This window comes from Colias eurytheme, chromosome 25 (assembly GCF_061535395.1).
Source record: "Colias eurytheme isolate Ceu_HAF_F1 chromosome 25, ilColEury1 Martin Lab GWU primary, whole genome shotgun sequence".
NCBI lineage: Eukaryota > Metazoa > Arthropoda > Insecta > Lepidoptera > Pieridae > Colias > Colias eurytheme.
The window spans coordinates 8,458,260-8,474,112 of NC_143004.1; the positions used below are offsets into that span (position 1 = coordinate 8,458,260).

Here is a 15,853-nt window from a genome sequence, read left to right on the forward strand (position 1 = left end):
CATTTACTACGCATTAAGGCTCTGTAACAAGGATAGCGGTATCCTTTCCGGCGTCGTATGCAAATTAATTTTCAACCGTTTATTTAATAACCGCGGCCGGTTTTATTTCAAATTCCAACATACCTGTGGTTCAACAAGATCCCATTAAGACGAAACGAAATGCCGAAGAACTCAAATAATTCACTCAACTAAGTTTTAGCACGTAAACATGAGTTGTAGGTCACAATTTCAAAGGAGGAACTGGTTTTATCACAAATCCACGAATCCACCTTTTTATTCACTACCACATTCACGAATACCGATCGTTGTTGAGTTTATGTGTAAATTTCACTAGGGATTATGCACCGTAGTTATTATTTTCATTCATCGCAGAGTGAAATCAATCGAGACGAGGCAGTTACGTTGCCCAACCGATGAAACTGAATTGAGGGGTGCGGGATGAAGGGTCGAAGTCGCTGACTCGCGTCATCCGCCATATTGGATGATTACGTCATCTACAACTTGGGAATAGAGTTACCAGAAACCAGAAACTACTCTTGTCCGTGACAATTCACCTTTCCATTAAATGCATGTAGACACAATATTATTCTTAATGTCTATAGTCTATGGGCTTTTGTTGCCAACTCATAAATTTTCCCGTGAAATCGCAAAACTGAAACTTATTTCAAAACTTGAAAAATTTATAAAAAGAACAAAATATGCTGTTGAATTGTAGAAATCATCTTGATGGTTATAAAATGAATATATGAATTAATTTTCTTTCAAGTAGTAACTCGAATTGGGTATAAATTACCATTTTATATAGCTTTATGTTTAGTATTTAATTGAGATTTTTCAATGATTTTCTTGGAGTTTAAGAGGTAGAAAGAGGCAACATCGTGACTAATTTGTAAATTTCAAGGATGTCAAATGAGTATTGAGTTGAGTATTGACATTTATGAAATTACAGTGATTTAATTGTTTACATGGAAAGAAGCTAATACATTGTTCTTATTCAGAATACTATAAAAGATAAAGAAAAAGATAGAAAAGTATTATAATTGAGCGAAGTTTGTGCCATTAATTAATTAATACGTTAAATATAAAAATAAAACACTATGCAAGGTTTGTACACGGATACTTGTGTTTTATTTGATCTTCAAAACCTATATTCTGATCTAAACTTTAATTAAATCATTGCAGAATCAAGACCTGAGTTGTACGAAGAAATCAAGTTATATAGAAATGCCAGGGAACGTGAAAAGTAAGTACAATAGTATTTTATGTTTATATACATTAGATTGACCAACAACAGTATCACTAAGCTTTAATCTGGGTGTAAACTTAATTTGTTCATATTGTTAACCTACATATCTACATAATATGTATATGAGTTCAAACACAGTCATATTACGAGCAATTTTCAAACATTCATTAACATTTCAGACCAAATATACTTCCACACACTTATTTTACAGGCACGACAATATGGCAGAACTATACGCGGTAGTAAGCACACTACAGCATTTGGAGAAGGCGTATATGCGTGATTGTGTGCGAGCGCAGGAATATACAGCAGCTTGCAGTAGGTTACTGGTGCAGTACCGAGTTGCGTTCAAACAGGTGCAGGGTGATGAGTTTCCCACAATCGAGAGCTTTGTCAGCAAGTTTAGAGTGAGTATTGAAATATGTAACATTTTTTAGATATTAAATAATTTTTTTAATTTTTAAAATATCGCTGAATACCTGCAAATGATAGAATGCGATAATGAAAAAAAATGATGATTTATTAGTTATCCGTTAAAGGCTTTAATTTCTAATATATATACTTGTGTAAAATCAATTACAGGAAAGTACTGTTTATTTATTTATTTAAATTTAATATACACAACAGATCACAATCAATAAGACTTTATGTTTTGTATTGTTAATTGATGGAACGGCATTGTAGACCTAAATTATAAACATAAATGCATTTGTTTGCCTTGTGCCAAAGCTAACCTATTCAGAAAGCATTTTGCTAATAAACATTATATAGTTAAATATAGGTAAAGCTCTTATACTAAGTTGTTTATACTAGTAATTCATTTAAACTTATATATTTACCATTTTCAACAGTTGGACTGTCCTGCTGCATTGGAGAGGATCAGAGAGAACAAACCCAATTTGATTAAAGATGACAAAGGGAACACTAATAAATATATCGCTGAAATTGTATCTGTGAGTTTACTCATTTGAAATAGTAATAATTAATGTTCTGTTTAAGTTTCCTTTGTGAATAAGGAGTTTATTTTAAAGTCATTTGTTATTATTAAGTTTGCTGAAACAGATATTCTGTGTTTATTTCTTTCTGCATTTCAATATTTCTTCAAAATCAGTATAGTCATTTCTTTATTAGACCAACAGTCAAAATATCGTTAAAAACAGAATATAAATACACTACTACTATTACTACTACATAAGTGTTCGAACCAGTGTCTTTTACATTACTATAGCGGTTTATTTATATAAAAATAAATAAATAAATATCTCGGGACAATTTTCACACACGGCACGATCTGATCCCATACTTAGCTTTAGCTTGTATTATGGAAACCAGATGGCTGTTAAACATACATATTATATAATTTTAAATAAATACTTATATAGATAATTAACACCCAGACACAGAGCAAACATCTATGTTCATCACACAAATATTTGCCCCGGGTGGGGATCGAACCTACGACCTCTGGCTTGGAAGGCAGGGCCACTACCAACCAAGCCAACCGGCCAGTCAAAAATATCAAATTATCAAATATTGTTAAATGATATATGTTACATCTATATTTATTTCAGCTATTCATAACTCTAATGGACAAGCTACGTCTAGAGCTAAGGGCCATGGATATGATACAGCCAGAACTGAGGGAGCTAAGGGACACCATGGACTGCCTTGCTATGTTGCCAGAGGATTTTGAGGGCAAAGTTAAGGTAATATCTTGTTTTTTTTTATTGAATTGTGGTTAAAATCAAATCATAGTTGCAAGTATACTTTTCTAAGTTTATGTATTGTGCAGAAACTATATAAACAAACATAAATAAAATACTTGTTACTTTTATATTATAGGTTTTTATTGTTTTGGAGCTACAATGTTGTATTCACAAATTTCACATAATATACAAATTCAAATTCGTTTAAATAATTCAATACAGGGTGTAATCGTTAAATGTGCACAGGCAATTATTCCGTAACTATTATAGATATTAAAAAAAGTTTAAACTCATTTCTAAAGTTACATGCTTACTGAGTAAAATGACAGTAATAACTTTTTAAATAGAAAACGTGAAATATCCAAAAACATTACATTTTACACTCTCTGTGCACACTTAACGATAACACCTTACATAGATTGTCTAATTATCTCTACTATCGTCAACTTCCAAGCGCTCGGCATTTTGTATTATGCCGAGAATTTACTAACAATAACATGATTTTGAAAAAATGTGAAAATTAAAAAAAAAACTTATTTCCTTTAATAAATTGTCTTTTCTACACAAGGTGCAAGAATGGTTGGACAAATTGTCAGAAATGTCAGCATCTGATGAACTATCGGAAGCGCAGGCTCGTCAACTGATATTCGACTTGGAGACATCGTACGGAGCTTTCAATAAAGTGCTACATTGATTACATTTGGGTAAGAATTATTTATTTTTGAAGTGAAAACTTCTTTAGCGGCGTTGAGCACTTTTTCTGTGATGGGTATAAAATCATAAACTCGTGTCAGGACACGTGACCTGATCGAAAAAGCGTAAGACGGATCACGGATACCATTCCAAAATATCAAACATGCTCAACGTTAATAATCAAGTTTTCACTTCTGCCGGCACTCCCGGAGTGCAACCCGTCTTTTTTTTATTGTAATTTGTTTGAAGAAAAAATAAATTTACAATAAACAGCTTAGTATATAATTAAGCTATTATGTACACAAATCTTACTTAGGTACTTAGAGGGTTATATTTATCATTCAAATTTGAGTAATATATACTAATATTATAAAGCTGAAGAGTTTGTTTGTTTAAACGCACTAATCTCAGGAACTACTGGTCCGATTTGAAAAATTCTTTCGGTGGCTATAAGCTATATATTATCATTACGCTAAGAGCGGAGCCACGCGGGTGAAACCACGAAGCGCAGCTAGTATAGGTATAAGCGCTTGCGTTTAAGAATCTTCCTTGCTCGTAGATGTATAAACTAATTAGTAATTCCCTTAACCTAATGATCGTAAAAGTTTACAAATAAAATAAATTTGGCTTCTTTCAGATAAAACAACGAGTTACGAATTTAATGGAGTTGTTTACCCAATTTATATGAATAATTTAATGTTATATCCGTGATTTGTATCTAGATTAAGTTATTGCATAATATATTACCTATATGTATCTACAAATTGTATTTTATTTCAATCGGGAATAAATGGCAACCCTGGTTTTGATAATAAATCAGAAATTCATTAAAAAATATTTTTATTTTCGAAATCAATAAATTAAAAAGCAATCTATATTTAAAAAAATAAAGCGTAAACAATTTTTAGAGAATCAAAATTAAAAACAATCACGAAAATAATTTACTTAAGTACTTATTGTGACTTTAACAATTTCATTGTTCCTATTAACATTTTTCAAACAAATATTGAAATGAACAAGCGTGTAATTGGATTTTTTTCCGTCGTATTATTTACTGTTCTTGTACAGCAGGTAACTATGTATATTTTTTGACAAAAGTGTAAATACTGAACAATTTAGTTTAGAACAATAATTGTAGTTAGCTAAAGATATCCTATAAAATAGATGAAAACATTTGTTAACTTAAACCAACTTGATAAATTATCAAATGATTTCATAATTTTAATTTCTCTTCAATTTTAAAAATAGATCGTTTCCCTCTTCGAGTTTATTGATAGGCAGGTATAAGCCCCGCAAGTTGATATTGCGATTGGCGGCCATGTTGGTGACGTAGTCGATGTCGACCCATCAGTCGTTTCAGCCGTGGGACGTCCACTGCTGGACAAAGGCCTCCCTCAGGGTTTTCCACCACGACAAAATTTTAACACACAATTTTTGACCCATCAGTACCGTTCGCAAATTCAGCCCGCGCTAATTATCCTGTTTTATTGTTAAGTTATATTGCTGTCGGTTTTTTTAATGAAAAACTATGACTTCCTATTGACTATGACTTCCTAACTTCCTATTGAATCACTCTATGAGTGATAATTATTAGGTTTGAGACTAAGCGGGCGAAGCCGTGGGCGGTAAGCTAGTAATTTATAATTACATAACATTAATTAAAAATATTTTCATATTTACACATCAACAACATAATTATTAGTTACGTACTTAGGGGTGTAATCATTGTTTTTTTATAAGCAGCATACAAAACTAGTTTTTTATGGTGCCGAAATTTCTTAGAATAAACGTATTTACTTTTTATTAAAAAATTTTTTTGCTATCTTTAATTTGTTTCGACGGATGACGTCACGCGGCTGTTATTGTGACAAGGTTCCATCGCAATATCAACTTGCGGGGCTTATACATACTTACATTCGTAAAGAGTATTTTAATATATTATTGAGTATTGCGTATAATAATTTTTGTGTTTATAACATCGAGATAGTATGTACTAGTTTATAACAATATTTCTAGGCGGTATCTAGCACTTTTCATGACCTCGATAAAAAATTCCACCTGGTCTCCGAAGCCTACCAAATTGCTAAATCGTTATTCGTGCAAGGGCGTAATAATTACGACCAACTGAAAAGGAGATCTTTAACCGCCATGGATATGTTTTTGGATCTTGTCGAAATACTAAATGAAATGATGGCAAAAGAGCTAAGAAGCGCTGTTGTCAAGTTTTATAGAATTAAGTATTTGCACGACTTTTCAAATTACATTATAAGTATGGAAGAGGTTTGTAAAAATCGTAATTTCAAAAAAATCCTTGATTTTTTTTCTATTTTTTAAATATCAATTCTATACCATAGACAATGGACATATTAGACCACTGTCTATTAGGGCCAGTGCAGAAAGTTAACTTCACTCGGAACCAATTTCACGGTATGGTAAATAACTTTGAGGATGTGCGGCACTTCGAGACGGTGGACAAGTGCCACAATGAACTGCCTGATGAGGTCGCTGCTGCGCATTGTATACTGCACCAAGCAGTACTGTAAGTAGTTGAAAGATAAATGGAAATACAGTTTTGTAAATTAATTTTAAAATGATGTCTATACTTATATTTCTAACCGTACTCTTGCAATTATTCTTTAAAATCAGTTGCAATTATATGCTTTCAAATAAAAAAATATCTTAAATTTTTTATATTCTCGAAATTAGAAAAAAAAACTAAAAGCCCTTCATCAAATAAAAACTTGTGAACCTTTTCAAATTCATCAAAATGTTCGAGTACATACTCGATAATGTTTCCAGTTTTAATGAAACAATGCAAGACAGTCTTGTATCTATTGTGGAAATAAAAACAAAGCAGACTGCAAAAGATGTAAATTCCTCATTTCATGAAGTACATAAGTGTTTGAATAATTTTGTACCAAATTTCTTTGAACAGCTTCTTGTGGATTCATACTCAGGTAAGATCCTCATAGTATGTAATCTTTGTAATACTCTACGTATATTAAATTGATATATATTCTACATAATAATATATTATAGGTAAAAGAAGGTCGTGTTAGCTGTACCACCACTGACTCGTGAACGGCTGAACTGATTTTAATGATACTTGGTTTGTTGTATATGTAGGTATTATCAGTTAAAATATTGTAAAACAAAAAAAAAAACGATCAAGCTGGTTTCGGGTTGAGCTATATTAAAACACTAGATTTTACAATTAATTTTGTTTTTCAGATAATAAACTATGTATTGCCATATATATAAATTCATGCCATGCCATTCCATACTAATGGTCATACTATGCAAAAATACTACATACAAAAACGTCTTTTGTTTTCAGCTAACTGCGAATATTTAAGGGTAATAAATGCATCGATTGTTGACTTCATACAGGATAAATGGCGTAATAGCAATCAAACCTTATTTCCCGAGAAATGGGGAAAATTGGTTGCAAGCTTAAAGGAAAAGTATGAAAAATTATATTTTAGATCTTAAATATATTTGTCGGTAACAATATTTTTACTTATTATTATGAATGAATTTTTCAGAGCAAAATCACAAAAGAATAACTCTCAAGAGCCATTATACATGACATTGTTTGCGGCAAACATTTCATCTCAAGATATCGTTAAAGCTTTGTATTTATAATAATTAATATTGAAATAGTATTTTCTTATGTTTGATTTTACGCGAATATTATACATATAGAAATTAAAGACTTTTTAACGGATTTTAAACGCGATTTATTCATTCTATTATTTTCCCGACGTTTCGGATACTGCGAGCGTGGTCACGGTAATATTGAAATTACAATAAATAATATAAAAAATTATTATTATAGCTTGTAGATTTTTTTTTATGATTTTTGATGAAATATTTATATTATAATATATAAAGTTGTCTATGGTACACATCGTATTGTGATCGTATTAAATTGATCTTGATTCTTGTTACTCTGTGCTACACCAGTCGATAATTTCATAATTTGACGTTAGTGATTAACACTGTTTTTGTTTACATGACGCGATCGGTGAATTTCGGGTATTATTAATTATTATTTTGTGCGCTAACTATCAACTAACATAATACATATGTTAGCAAATTATTACGCAAAATGCCAAAAGCATTCACTGAAATGCTTGAAAATGGGCATTCATACGACGAGCCCGATCGAATGCCGAAAAATATTACGATATCTAATTTGGATATAATAATGTATGTGGTAGCTATAATAGGCCACTTTGTGGATCTGGGTTTAGATATAAATGTAGCTGTTCAATACTGCTTAGCGAGCAGAATGTTAGAGTTTGGCTGGACCCTGATTTTTATACTTTTACCAGCGTTTGTTAACACCGCTGTTTCAGTGAGGATGTAAGTATATTTCATCTCTTTTATTTATAAAGCTGTAGAAATTATCTATTTGTTCAGTATTGTATCACTTATTTCGTAGTATTAACAACCTATGACTTCCTAAAACATTACAATTGATGATTGATGATACATCGACTTTTATACGTCTTCCTCTCTATATTTATATTTTCCGCACTTCTATCTATAATCAACTCCAGAGATCAATTTTTCAATTACAACTCTTATATTTTATTCCTAATATGATATGAAATTTATATTATGTAAAAATAACAGAATAAAACAAAGGATGAATAAACACAAATCCAATGATAAATTGTGACTCAGAGGTGATACAATGTTGTAAACAGAACACATAACCTTAGTCTTGATAAATGTTACATTAATTAGAACATAGGATGGACAATGAACTCATTTTAAACATATAATGCAACTAAGTGCTTTACCATACAGGAAGATTATTCAAAACTTTACCATACTGTACAAAACTTTGCTTTAAATCTATACTATTATTATAAAGCTGAAGATTTTGTTTGTTTGTCCTGATACTACTAACCTGATAATCTCAGGAACTACAATGTCACCTGTGAACTGTCAAATACGGACAATTACAATACATTTTTGAAATGCTAGTTTAATATGTTATTCAATGAATAAGTTTTAACCAAGCATTGAAAAATCAGCCCTAAATAATATTACAGGTATTCTCAAGATAAACAGCAGAACTCATTAAGCAATGAATTCACAAAGAGGAAGTGGTTACGAATATTCATTCTGGTTCTTCAAATGGCACCAATACTCCGATTTGCTGATGCCCTGATGTGAGTTATGTACAAATTATTCACTATTTTTCTATTAACTACATTTGGCATTGTTATTATGAACATAAATTATGACTTAACTTAAAATTTACTTCAATTATTTTGAAAATAATTTAACCTGTACCTTTAACAAGGAATGTAGGCTATTTTTCATTTCCCAATTTTAAACTGATGACTGATAATAATATTAGTATAAGGTACCTATTCTAAAAATCAACTAAAAATTATGTATATAAAGTAGCCATCTAATTAAGGAAAAAGTGGTTCATTGACATGAATCTAAGCTGCACAGCATTTTGTGGGTAAAAAAATAAAAGATCTACCCTCAATATACATATTTCTTTATTTATTTTATCCAGATTTGTATTGTTGTTGTGTTTTTTGCTGAAATAAATAATTTTCATTTTTCAGTTACGCAATAAAATCCCGTCGAGCGGAACGCAAGCGCGATGAGGCTTCGCAACGGATGTACTACAGCCTGATGCTCAAAGAGGACTCCGATGCTGCACTGTTGAGGATCTTCGAGTGTTTCCTGGAGGCAGCGCCGCAGCAGGTGTTGCAAATGAGCCTGCTGATGAGGCAGTTCTCAGATGTGGATAGAGATTTGTTCGCTGGTGAGTTTTTTTAGTTATTGTATTTATTGTGTGTTCACGTCAAATTAAATTAAACAAAATTGTATGTTTTGGAATTTGTTACATTTTCTATCGTTTGTTACCTGCATAAAAAGAAGGGGCTGATGTTTGTGTGAGAATAAATAAATAAATTGGTTATCACACTTTTGCGCGTTACTACTACTTTCAATTTACATTCTTAATATTTATTAACAGCAATTAGCCATAATCACTTTTCCGGAAAACTTTCTCAATCTCCTTTTGTATTTCGAAACTCGGAAACTGTTTGGCTTCTGAAGTCTTGTAAGTGTAAAGAGGGTGTTATAACTTTGACGTGCCTTTACCCCTGTCCTTGGCTTTGCATTTAGGTTCTTTTTAATTCAAAACTTTATGTATCGAAAACATTCTTAGTCATGTTTCATAGTAGTAGTAACAACCGATTTTCAGAGCAAAAATTTTGACAAATATTAAGCACAGAAGAAGGAACAACTACCAAAGCATTAAATACCAAAAAAACTTTCTATTCCAGTGCATCAAATACTCTCAATCTGCTCCTCCATAATTGGCATGGGTTGGTGCTTAGCGGCATACCAGCGAGCGATTCGGTTCGCGCAACAAGACAAGGGCAATATCACGTGGTGTGGCACCGTTTTACAAGTGTTGTGGCACTTTTTGGTTACGCGTGAGTCTTGTTTATACTAATCATTTAGAGTTTTGAGAATGTTTTCAGTCTTCTATGAAAAAACGGGTGATAGCAACTGATAGGAAAGGTAGATTATAGTTTGGAATAGCATTTAAGCTATTAATTATCCGGATAGTTCGTGAGTGAAGCCGTAGGCTGCGTCTTGTTTAGATATATTTAATTTGTATGCTTAACAAACTCAAAAAGTTTTGAATATATTTATTTTGAGCTAATATTTTCTACCCGCATGTTAACCATGAGTCAACTAGAATTTAGTCTCATAATATTACAAGATTTAATTTTTTTTTGCGTTTTTTTTCAGTGAGCCGAATAACATCACTATCGATTATATCGTATCTCTTCCCCTATTGGACAATACTAGCTTGTGCGATCCATATCCTCATAATGACAACTTGGCTGCAACTTCTTGAACAATCCGCATTTTGCGCGCAAAATAAATTCGGCGAAGTTTTCTTCTCATTAGCGTTGGGCGGAGTTTATTTATTCACATACATTCTACCCGTCGAAGGTCGGACTAGATACAGATACACAATGTTCTATAGTCTATGCTTTGTACAAAATGTTATCTGTGGTGTTCTGTGGTTTATTTACGCGGGAAACGATTTGAACGTTTCAATATTTTACTATCCGATTTTAGTTTTAAGCGTCGTGCCATATGTGTTCGGTTTAGTGTTTATGATTATTTATTATAGATTTTTTCATCCGAAAGTTAGTGTAAGTTTATCTGTTTCGTTTAAAGGTGAGGAAGCTGAGATAAGTTCTTAGTAACGTGCCAAAGTTTTATGGTTACTATTGTGCTATATCAAAAGATGTAAAATATTATGAACGAAGTATTAGAATGCTCAAATATTCCTGTAGTATTTAATTAATAGGAAATATATGAAGAGAAAGTGTGATATCACAACTCTATCCCTCATCAGCGTCAAGTAAAGTTTAAAATAAAAAATTCGCTCGAATAAAAAAAAAAGGACTGTTTATTGTGTAAGTGGGAACACTATCTCTCATACGAAAATGGTTTTAAATTAAATGAACCGAATGCATAATGATCAATACATAATATTATAAGTTCTGCGTCTTGCCTTTGCTTTATGAAATTTTATTTTTTAGTGTGGGTAAAATTAATTTCAATTTATGTGGGTACGTACAAATTAATTATGTACTAGGATAAAAACGACCCAAATATATAGAAAATTATTATTTATTATTTAAGTATGCTGTATGCTGTATGTGTTAAGTTATCAAGTACAAAGTTGCATTTTAAATTAATGTAAACAAAAATTCTTCTTTTTAGGTCTGTAAAAGAATTTACTTTATTCCTTATTGAATAAACCACGATTTTTAGAATACTAGTCATGTATTGTATACATAGACTATACTTACTAACATTCCTACAGCAGCTTTGTCTGCGTTTTAAATTGTGCATTAGAAACCTCATGTTGGTGTTTTTCGCTACATAGCAGCATGATCAGCTGTCTATCCGTGATGGTGACCACAATACTTGTATAAGGGATAGATGTTTTCTATCTGTTATACTTTATAGAATCTTAATTTTTGAAAGATATTGCAATTGGTCTGTGTTTTATCTTCCAAATAAAAAAAAATCAACAATAAAATTATCCATGAAGTATCCTATTGTATTTAGGGCCGATTTTTCAATGCTTGGATAAAACTTATCCTTCCAATAAAGTATTACACGATAATATTAAAATGTCACGTAAACTGTCAAATACGAGCAATTAGAATACGTTTTTAAAATGGTAGTTTTATACATTATTCGAAGAATAATAATAAGAAAGTTTTATCCAAGCATTGAAAAATCGGCCCTAAATGATAATAACTGTAGTTATTTTATTTATAAAATACATGTATTTTACACTAAGAGAGGATTCTCAAGTCATATAGATATTATATGGCATACAAAAACAACTAAGAAATCTCAACGAAATATACTCAAGTTTAATTAGCATTTAGCAATATAATTTTAAGCATTTTTATACTTTATATTATTATAACAATCGGAATGTGAATCTTGTAGTTTTGTAAACAGTGTCATTTTATACAGATTTTTGTCACAAACTTTTTATCAGGTTTTTAACAGTTATATGTTTTGTACCAGTTTTTTAAATAAAAATATTGTTTACTTTAATCTGAGGTTTTATTGCTTAAATTTTAATAACTTAACACTTATTTGTTACATAGTAATATAATTCATACATACAATTTTTAAACAATTACTTTGAAGCTTATGTACACTATTTCAAATGATCTTTATTCAAGTAGACTTTTACAAGCACTTAAAGTGTATCTTTCTATTTGATCCTTGAAAAAAAATGTTATATTGTGTCACAATCCATATATTATGTATCATATATTAAGTCCTTCTTGCTTTAATCTTCAAAATATAACCACTATATACATTTGTCTGAACTACTAGTCAAAAGTCCAACTCATAAAATAAAATTAGGGCGCGTTCCCACCGTGTCGTGACGACAGATAATCGTGTAGTTTTAAGTGTCGTGGCTTATATGTTTAAATGGAGGTGTTCACATTTAGAACGACACAATTTACTGTCGTCTACGACAGTTTTTGCAGTGACGACACTTTGTCGTGACAGTGGGAACGGCAAGCACGACAGTCGTAAAACGATAAAAAATCGTGGGCGGCAACTCTATGACGTCCATTGAACTCAGGAGAGTAAACGCACTAGTAATCACCAAGCGAACGCAGAGGCGACTTGATTTGTAGCTTGCTGATGATGTGTAAACGACAAAGCGACTGCCAGGAAACGATAAAATGTCGTCGCGATCCAATGGGAACAGCTAGATACGACAGTCGCTAAACGATAAAAAATGTTGACGACAAACAATCGTTATAATGGGAACAGGTAGAGACGACAGTCGTCGAACGATAAATTAGTCGTTACGACATAGTGGGAACGCGCCCTTAGGGTCACCAAATAAAAGGAGCTCTTTCTCTCAATATCTTCAATCCATGTTTATTCCATTCACTCTGGTTGATCCACAACTCTATAGCTGACTCCAAACAGGACATAACTGCAGCTCCCTTCCATACAGTACTCGCAGGATCTATATCCTTTGGTGAAGTAACAATTTCCAACTGTTCAGTCTTGTACGCATATGGTATTTGCAATGCTAATCTGTTTTGTAACCAGATATTTAACCCATGTACTTTGACACCGCCTCCAATAATCAAAATACTGCTATACATCTTTCGTTTTAACTCCTCATTGGGACAACGATCTATACTTTGTAGAATAGCTGCATCTAAGCTTAATACTTGACCAGGAGCTAGAGATACTATGTCTGCTGGGCCACCTTCTAATGTATCTACAACAATATCTTCATCAGGATTAGCTGATGGTTGTACTTCATTAGTTGTTTCAATTTGGCTCTCATTAGCAGATACATCAGCAGTTTCCTTCTTCCTTCCTGTTTCTCTCAGAAATTCTGCATCAAATGGGTCTTCAGGATCGCTTGCTTGTCGATTCTGAATCTTGGTAACTTTAGGTCCTGTTATTTTGAGTAGATCTGTGTAAAATAATGCAAGAGGTGATATAATGCATTCATCACCAACTTGTAGAGTGAACTTATTTACAACATCACCTGGGTGGTCTACCAAGAAGGTTTTCTCTTGTGGTCCACACACATCTAAGTTTACATGGCAGAAATCTTGATACAGATTTCGCATGAGAATTACATCTCTGGGTATATTTTCATTCCAATTTTTGTATGGGAAAGCACTCTTATGGAACATCCAAGATAATGCTTGGCAAACATCTCCTGCTCCATAATCCATTCTTAATCTAGTTGTTTTGTGTGAAATGCCATCTTCAACACATGAAATTGCAGTTTTTTGGTCACCAATATCAACAACACAGGCTGATCCTATACCAGCTCCAAATGTAGCTCCTACACTTTCCTGTACCAAGAAACAATCTCCAAACCCTAAATCCCTTAATAATAAAGACATTAAATATTTTAAATGAGTCCTTGAGTAAATATCTGGTATGAGCAGCACACATCTATATTTCACCAACTCTATTAGAGGTATACCAAGCTTGAACTCTATAATAGAACTCCAAATAGTATAAAGATCATTTAGTACTGATGAAATTGAACCACCTACTTCAGAATGTATGTTAAAATCGCCTCTTTTGTATGGAAAGTGTATATTGTATGGTAGTTCTGGGTCTACATCGAGTACTAAATCGCCGATAATAATGTCACATTCCACTTGAGGCCATGGTTCACCGTCATTCACGATTTCAGGCAGAGATCGACGATTAAATGCTGCTATCTGTTGAGGAGGCGTAGCATATCTCCTCGCTCCATTCGACTGCATGCAAGACTGTAGCGTGTGCGATATTTGCAAGCGACATTCTTCCAGTTCCTCTATCAGATCTTTTGTTTTTGGCACACTAGGTGGGACGAAGGGATCGCGATATATTTTTCCATTGGAGCGCCGTTTTCTAGCAATGCAATGTAATTGTTTTACGGGCAGCAGATCAGACGCTCTTCCGATACGCACATAGAGGGATCCTGGGTGGATAACAATAATTCTATTGGATGGAAACTGTTGAAACGTCTCGGAGCCGGCATCCTGCACCGTACTCATATTGTTTTTTTTCTAATTGTATTACACGCCTACGAAGTTTGTATATACTTTATAGACGTATTTCACATAATATAATAACCAATTATGCTGAATTGCAATCGATAACTTCATTCATTATTTCATTAAAATAATAATATAAACATAACCTTCAAATTATCAACTTAAAAGTTAAAATGACACAAAGCATAGATTAATAAAATAATCAATGACGCAATGACATTCCGTTTATAAACGCAATATTTTTATATTTTCTTCATTGTATACACAGTAGATAGGTCACCTGGTGGTTCAAATAATAAGAGTTTCATGCATATTCCCTGTGCATATTCCCCATAAATTATCTACTATTAAGTACAGTTGACGACAGTTGACTTAAGCGTCTTATTTACGGTCCATCTTGACGTACGTCCCGCCAAGGTCATACACGATGCACGACGCAAAACGACAGTGAATAGCGTTGACGTACGTCAATAATTATTATTATTATCTTGCTGGATGTGCACGACCAACTTTTCATCCAGCAAGCACCCCCACCACCGCGAACGTCGTGCAGATGGACAGTGAATAGCGCGGACGTACAGCAGATTAGTGTTGCCAACAGAAATTAATGTAAATACTTGGAAACGTGGCCTATTGATATGATTTTTTTGTGATAACTTAGTGAGTACATGAGCAAGCAAGAAACGGTTATTTTTGATTTTTATGTACACAGGAAATCCCAATTATCATTACTTTTGGATCAACCTTGGACAGTTTATATTCAGAAGTTATTATTTTAAAAGAACTCCAAGGCGAATTGTTGAATAACACAGAATTTATGCAAAAGTCCACTGCAGAAAAATGGCAATTTATTTAAAAAAAATATCTTGACGAATTTGTTTGTTTAAAAAAAAATGATTAGCTATATACTCTCTGTTCCCGCCACTTTAGCATTTACTGAAAGAGTCTTTTCGGTCATGAATGTGAAGTGGCGGGAAGAGAGAAACCGAGCTTCACTAAAAATTAATTAAAAATGAGCTCTTGAAATATATAAATTTAGATTTGGAATGTTTGGATTCATATAATTCATTTAA

The 15,853-nt window shown here is 32.5% G+C and overlaps 5 protein-coding genes across 5 annotated transcripts in view; 3 read left to right on the top strand and 2 right to left on the bottom strand.

The window, feature by feature from the left end:
* Window positions 1-438, bottom strand: part of LOC149897801 (protein 4.1 homolog) — an 81,616-nt gene extending 81,178 nt beyond the window's left edge. Inside the window, exon 1 of the mRNA XM_090116223.1 lies at window positions 124-438. The gene's annotated coding sequence lies outside the window, so the exon portion shown is untranslated. The remainder of the gene's footprint in view (window positions 1-123) is intronic.
* A 483-nt stretch (window positions 439-921) lies between these two features.
* Window positions 922-4,420, top strand: Vps28 (vacuolar protein sorting 28). The gene is made up of 7 exons (XM_090116259.1): window positions 922-1,104; window positions 1,183-1,243; window positions 1,458-1,653; window positions 2,098-2,199; window positions 2,818-2,952; window positions 3,521-3,656; window positions 4,283-4,420. Exons 1-6 carry the CDS (start codon window positions 1,098-1,100, stop codon window positions 3,644-3,646), a joined length of 627 nt encoding a protein of 208 aa, XP_089972385.1. The 5' UTR covers window positions 922-1,097; the 3' UTR covers window positions 3,647-3,656; window positions 4,283-4,420.
* Window positions 4,421-5,778: 1,358 nt separating this feature from the next.
* On the top strand, window positions 5,779-7,290 carry LOC149897804 (uncharacterized). Its single transcript, XM_090116092.1, has 5 exons — window positions 5,779-5,925; window positions 6,000-6,184; window positions 6,445-6,602; window positions 6,983-7,109; window positions 7,191-7,290. The coding sequence occupies exons 1-5, from the start codon at window positions 5,794-5,796 to the stop codon at window positions 7,288-7,290; spliced, it is 702 nt and encodes a 233-aa protein (XP_089972218.1). The 5' UTR covers window positions 5,779-5,793.
* Window positions 7,291-7,657: 367 nt separating this feature from the next.
* Window positions 7,658-11,924, top strand: LOC149897805 (XK-related protein 6-like). The gene is made up of 5 exons (XM_090116112.1): window positions 7,658-8,013; window positions 8,712-8,831; window positions 9,243-9,445; window positions 9,972-10,124; window positions 10,447-11,924. Exons 1-5 carry the CDS (start codon window positions 7,757-7,759, stop codon window positions 10,908-10,910), a joined length of 1,197 nt encoding a protein of 398 aa, XP_089972238.1. The 5' UTR covers window positions 7,658-7,756; the 3' UTR covers window positions 10,911-11,924.
* A 1,170-nt stretch (window positions 11,925-13,094) lies between these two features.
* Window positions 13,095-14,933, bottom strand: Arp8 (Actin-related protein 8). Its single transcript, XM_090116113.1, has one exon. It carries the CDS (start codon window positions 14,778-14,780, stop codon window positions 13,095-13,097), a length of 1,686 nt encoding a protein of 561 aa, XP_089972239.1. The 5' UTR covers window positions 14,781-14,933.
* Between the last annotated feature and the right edge of the window lie 920 nt (window positions 14,934-15,853).